At 28.1% G+C, this 6,551-nt stretch overlaps 1 protein-coding gene across 1 annotated transcript in view; it reads left to right on the forward strand.

Moving 5' to 3' along the window:
* The first annotated feature begins 1,850 nt into the window (after window positions 1–1,850).
* The window catches only part of LOC111677836 (zinc finger protein sens), a 27,107-nt gene continuing 22,406 nt past the window's right edge, over window positions 1,851–6,551 (forward strand). The window contains exon 1 of the mRNA XM_023439034.2: window positions 1,851–2,414. Within this exon, the coding sequence (XP_023294802.2) occupies window positions 1,982–2,414 (433 nt within the window). The 5' untranslated portion in view covers window positions 1,851–1,981. The remainder of the gene's footprint in view (window positions 2,415–6,551) is intronic.

The raw sequence follows: 6,551 nt of genomic DNA on the forward strand, positions 1-6,551 counted from the left end.
TTAAGTTAAACTGTTAAATATTAGACAACATTTTTTTAAAGAAAAAAATCTTAATTTTCTGCGATTTTTTTTTGTATAAAATAACTAACAGTTTAGTTGTACTCTTAAGATTGCTTACTAACTAATCTAATGGAATTTTTATTATAAATGGCAAAGAGGCGGAGCTTTAAAAGCAACAGGCATGTGTTAAAAAGCATAAGCAATAAATAGTATGTAGCTCTCTTGTGAAAGAAAGAGATAAATATAATGAGAGTGTTAAACATAACATAATGGTGGTGGTGGTTGTTGTGGTGGTGACAGCTGCTATAGTTTATAAGGTTTCATTGCCATATTGTTCCGTTATTATTCCAATTGGAAAGTTAAACTAATCTCAGTTTTATTCTCAGTAAAGCACTTCATTGAAGAGCAGAGAGTTTTTGCTACTACAAAAACATTTGTTGAATTGTTGTTGTTTGGTGATGATGGTGGTGGTTTTGACAAGTAGTCGCACCAGATTCATATTGGAAAACCACCATATTGACTTTTCCAATTGTTTTATGGGAAATAGTAGAACAATCTCTTGTTATTATTACTATTGTTGTTGTTGCTGTTTGCTGTGTTTTAGTACATATAAGAGTAACGGTATCACAGTTAACCATACTCTTTGATTTTTATGTTTACTATAGGAATGACATAAGTCTATCTCTTTCTCTCTCTTTGAGTAGTGGGTGCTTTTGATTAGTATGTGTATTGTTGTTATTGTAAGTGTGTATGTTCGTTTGATTATAAATCCGTTATTTGGTGGTTGTTATCGCACCACAATTATCAAAGATTTTAAAACTGAAATTCTACTTGGAATGAAACACTCGTAAGAATAAATGAAGGAATGAATGAATGAGTGTGCGAGTGTGTGTTTAAGGGATAAATTAATGCTTTCACAGTCTAATTTAAGACGTGAACGGTTAAACGTACGTTTTGTTAAACGGCAAATGAGCAAAAAAAAAAAACAAGAAAACAATATAAACCTCAACTCATTAAAAAAAACTGAGATCAAAATTTTTATAAAGATTTAAGATTTTTTTTTTTGAAATGTGTATAAATCCGTTACTCGTGCGCTTTGGTTTGTTTACAAAATTTATGCTCACTCTCTTTTTTTATAAAATAAAGAGTTTTTCTTTTGCTAATAAAGAGTTGTTAAATGTTAACCTTTTAAACTTTGTAAAAAAAATTAACTTGATTTCTTTTTCCAATCTCTAAATGAGAAATCGCAACAATTGGAATTTGCGGATTCGCATTGGGTGGGTACTCAATGCACACACACACACACACACACACACATACACTCACTTAAATACAACACCCTCTTCTTCCAACTCTCTTTCACTATTCAACAACAAACATTCTCGCTCATCAACATCCTCTTAAGCAAAACAAAAAAAATTATCAACTAACTGGGGGTATTCTATCATTGGGGTGGTGATAGAGCTGCTGCTGCTACTCAATAATAAAGATTGTGACCGTTAACACAATCTGGAAAATACACAACAGCAACAACAACATCAAAAACAAAAAAAAAAAAAAACAGCAAATCGAGTCTGGTAGTCAAGTGTTTCAAGACTCAGTCGAAAATCAGATTCATTTTGTTTGTGGCAGAGTGTTGCAGATGGTGGCCACTAGAGCAGTGATTAATTTTACAGTTAGTCCGCAACAAGATGCCAAACCAACAATAACCAAAAAACAAAAAAGCTCTTAAAATATTTCCCAAAAAAACAAAAAGAAAATATTTTAATTTAAATATAAAAAAACAAATAGCGACGCGTGTGTTAAAGTGCTAAAATTTTCTATATAAAAAAATAATAATTCTTAAAAAAACCTATAAATATTTTAAAAATAAAATGTTTTAAAAAAGTATTTCTAAATAAAATACAAAGAAAAATTAAATTTTATAAAAAAGTTATTTAAAAAAAATAAATTGAATTAAATCAAAAAATTTAGCCCCAACATGGATATTAAACCCTGTATAACACCCACCTCTTCTACGTCCACTACATCAGCAGCACAAACTCTTAATTCCTCTACATCTGTTAGCAGCGCTTCTAATAGTATAACCACTTGTAATACTACAACTACCCATTTACCTCTTGACTATAGTTTGGGTAATTTTAAACCTGCCATTGCTTCCGATTTTCCGGGACCCTATGTTAGTTCCGCTCAACCTGCCATACAATTACGCGATATTAGTGTTTTAACTACAATGGCCGCCACCATACCCTCACCAACACAATTGCTGCAACATCGTGGTCAACAACAACATCAAGCCCAAACAACGGCCACGGATAGTCATCATCAGCAGCAACAACAACAACAGCAGCAGCAGGATTATCAACCTGTATCGGCATTTAAGGCTGTTTTACCAAAAAAGAAAACTACCGACGGTAAGTGTGGTGAAAGAAAAATGTGAAAAAGAATTCCAATTGGAATTTGAAAATATGAATTTCAAAATGTAAATTTCAAACTTAATTTGCATAAAATTTTCAATTGGAATTTATATATTTGAAAGAAAATTTTTCGAAATTTAGTGAAAATCGGTGAAATAAATAAAAAAGTGAAACAATTTTTGTTTGGTAAAAGCCGACGGGTAATGTTCTAAACTTTATTTTTGGCAATAATGCTTATTCGGAAAGCTTTAAATTGAAAACTTTAAACAAATTAAACCTTTTGGAATCTGAAATTTGAAAAAAAAATTTGGATATTTTTTTTTTTTTTTTGAAAGAGAGCCTAAAGTGACTAAAGTAACTAATCAAAATGTTAAAAGCTTGTTTAACTTTAAATTATTGTGCTTACAAATATTTGAACTTTACACAGCTCTATTTCGGTGATTTATTGTTCTATTGTAAATGGATCATACAATCAACCATTTTACTGAGTATAGTCTTTAAAAAGAACAAAATATATCCAATTTCTTAATAAAGTACTATTGCAAACATAGCAAATCCATCGAAAATTCCAAGCTTTGCAATGCTATGACAAGAAAACTTAAGAAAAATAATTATTTTTCAGTTTACTACGCTTGTCAACGCATCAAATCTTTTAAAATTAACAAAACACCAAAACGGAAACTATAGGAAAACTATTCTTTGCAATTAACTACCCTTGCAAACGTGGCAAATCAATACACTTCTTAAACTCTTTATTAAAGCAACTCAAAAACTGTCTAAAATCTGCAAGCTTTTCATACGAACGACCATTTTACTGGTTTTAATCATTAAAATGAACAAAATACATCAATTCGGTAATAAACTACTATTGCAAACATAGCAAAACTATCAAAATTTCCAAGCTTTACAAATGATTACAGTGATTTATTGTTCCATTGTAAATGGATCATACGATCGACCATATTACTGGCTATAGTCTTTATAATGAATGAAATATATAAAATTTTGTATAAACTACTATTGCAAACATAGCAAATCTATCGAAAATTCCAAGCTTTGCAAAGCTATGACAAGAAAACTTAAGACAAGTAATTACTTTTCAGTTTACAACCCTTGTAAATGTATAAAATCTTAAAAATTTTTAAAAATTCGCAAAACACCAAAATGGAAACTACAAGAAAATTATTCTTTATAATTAACTACCTTTGCAAACGTAGCAAATCATTAAGTAATACTTACGGTATATTACTTTCTAAACTTTTCAAAATTATTAAAAAGAAATTATTCAAATAAAGTTCTATTCAACAAAATAATAAATAAAAAAGCTTCATAGTATATTTGCAAGAGTTAATTGCAACACAACAAAAACCACTAAGAACAGGTCTTTTAAACTAAAAAAAACTATTTCAAAATCAATTGACTTGAAGAAAAATTAAGTTAAAAATTTTGACATTATTTATTAAATGAATAACATGTTTTTCATAGTTTATTTGCAAGTGTGGTAAATTAAAATTATACAAGTGTACACTTTTTAATGAATACTTGCCAACGCAAAACTTTTGCTAACAGGTCTAGTAAATGTGCAATTAAGAACATAAAAGTTTATTCATTAAATGAATAACATGTTCTTGATAGTATATTTGCAAGTATGGTAAAATATGCAACATTTAAATTTTACAAGTGTTAAGTGAAAAATGAAAATAAAAAGATTTGTTATCATTTTAAAGAATATTTACCACACGCAAAACCTTTGCCAACAGGTCTAGTAAATGTGCAACACATAATGAACATAAAAGTAATTGTAACATTATTTTGGATGAAAGAATGAAAAAAAAGTTATTAATTTATGATAAGATCAGTAAACTCCTCTTATAGTACATTTACAAGTGTTGCAAATACGCTATGTATGTTGACAGCTAAACTAAGATTTTAGTGACAGGAGAATATTTGCAAAAGTGTAATACAACACTTAAACATGATGTAAAACACATTAGGAACATAAAAGTTATTTAAACATTATTTTGGATTTAAAAACGATACGAAAGTTATTAACAAGATCCGTAAACTCTCTTTATAGTATATTTACAAGTGTTGCAAAAACGCTATTCGTGTTAACTGCTAAACTATGAGTTAAGTTTTATTAAAAAAAAGCAAGATTTCAAAATTTTTTTAAAGAATTTCTAAAAAATTAACCAATTCTATTACAATTGGAAAAGCTGTTGATCTCTAGTGAGTAGTGAAAGAACTGATGAAAAGTGTTCGTTTGGTAAGCAAATAAAAAAAAACTTTCTTTACTCTTCACTTTTTTCTCAACAACTACCAGTATATCTATTAAAAATACCATTAGTTTTTATTTTTATAAAATTAAATTTCTATTTGCTTTAATTTTCAATAAAAAAAAACAGAAACAAAATTTCTGCAATAAAACTACAACAAAAACATACAAACATACTTGTCACTTCAAATCAAAATTGTATTTTGTATAATAAAGAAAATATTCAACTTTCATTACAACGAAAAAATATTTTCATCTACAAACCGCACCTTAACCCTCCTCCCCCTTTAATGTAGCAAAAATCATACTGAAATCATTGAGTGAAGAAAAAAAATGAACCAAAAATTATTACAAAAGTAATCACATTTCAGGTTTTAAGCCAAAAATGCCAAAGAGATTTTTTTGTGTGTTGTTTTTGCCATATATATATATACTCGTATGTCAGTATCAGATATCATCAAAATATATATATAAAAACTTTTGTTGGATTTTCAATTGTACAAAATGAAAAACAGCTTGGAAAATAAAATAACAACAGTAACATACATATTATATACATACAACAGCAACAAATACAAAGTGTCGGAAAATAAATCCATGTTAACATTTTAGTGAAAAGCTTTATGGAAAAACATACTACCTCGTCCTACCGCCACATACAACCACCCCCCCCCCTTTCCTATGCTATGGATTTTGAAAACAAACAAAAAAAAAAATGCCAAAATTCATGAGCAAAAGTAAACGTCACAAATATTTCAACACCATTTGTTGTACTACAACAGAAATCATTTTCACTATTTGTGTATCTGTAGAAAAAAAGGAGATAAAACGGGGGAAAAACAGATAAAAGTATAAAGGAAATGGCAACCAAAAAAAACATATGAAATTGAATATTATGCGAATTTTTGTAGCTGTTTGTAGTATATAACAGTGATATATTTACATTTTCATGTCCGTTAAATATGATTGTCTGGTTATATACATATATATAGATTAAACATTTTATACTCTTAAACTTTAGAATAGAGCAAACTTAGGGCGAGATATCTGTAATCTAGAAAACATAATATTCCTTTTATAAACAACATATATCCTCTTCTTAAAGAAACACTTTTCAAAAGTACCTTCTTGGCATTAAAAAAAATTTATAATTTTATAAAAATTTTTTAAAATTTCTTAAATTTACCCACATTCACTTCATAGTATTTAATATTATTAACAATTCTACAATGAATTTTTTTCATACTTATACTCTACATGGACTTTTAAACAACAATACTCTGTATATATCCTTTTTGTTTATAGTTTACTCACATATGTAAATCTTTCGTATTTCCGCTTTTAGTTATTTCAACATGTACAGATATTTGTTAGTTTATTTATACGTGTTTTTTTTTTTTGTACATACATACATATATGTACAATGAATGTATATTTGTAATATCTACATATTTTTCATATAAACCATGGATTTTTACAATCCCGACAAAATCCATTCGTATGTCCTTTTTTATGTCCACATGGGAGATTTGTGTTCATTTTACACAAACGGAATAATGAATAAAAATTTTTTATGTTATTGGAGGGATTTTTTTTCAGCATTATTTATACATGTATTCCTACGGATACATGTATGTGTAAAACTACACTGAGGTCTGAAAAAAAATCACTGAGAAATTTAAAAAGGTCGTTCTTGAATTTCATACAAAGTTTGAAGTCAAATTAGTTCAAACATGATATTCTACAATTCTGTTCTAGTTCTGTTTTAGTTCTGTTTTAGTTCTGTTCTAGTTCTGTTCTAGTTCTGTTCAAGTTCTGTTCTAGTTCTGTTCTAGTTCTGTTCTAGTTCTGTTCTAGTT

Source organism: Lucilia cuprina, chromosome 2 (assembly GCF_022045245.1).
Source record: "Lucilia cuprina isolate Lc7/37 chromosome 2, ASM2204524v1, whole genome shotgun sequence".
In the NCBI taxonomy this organism is placed as follows: Eukaryota; Metazoa; Arthropoda; class Insecta; order Diptera; family Calliphoridae; genus Lucilia; species Lucilia cuprina.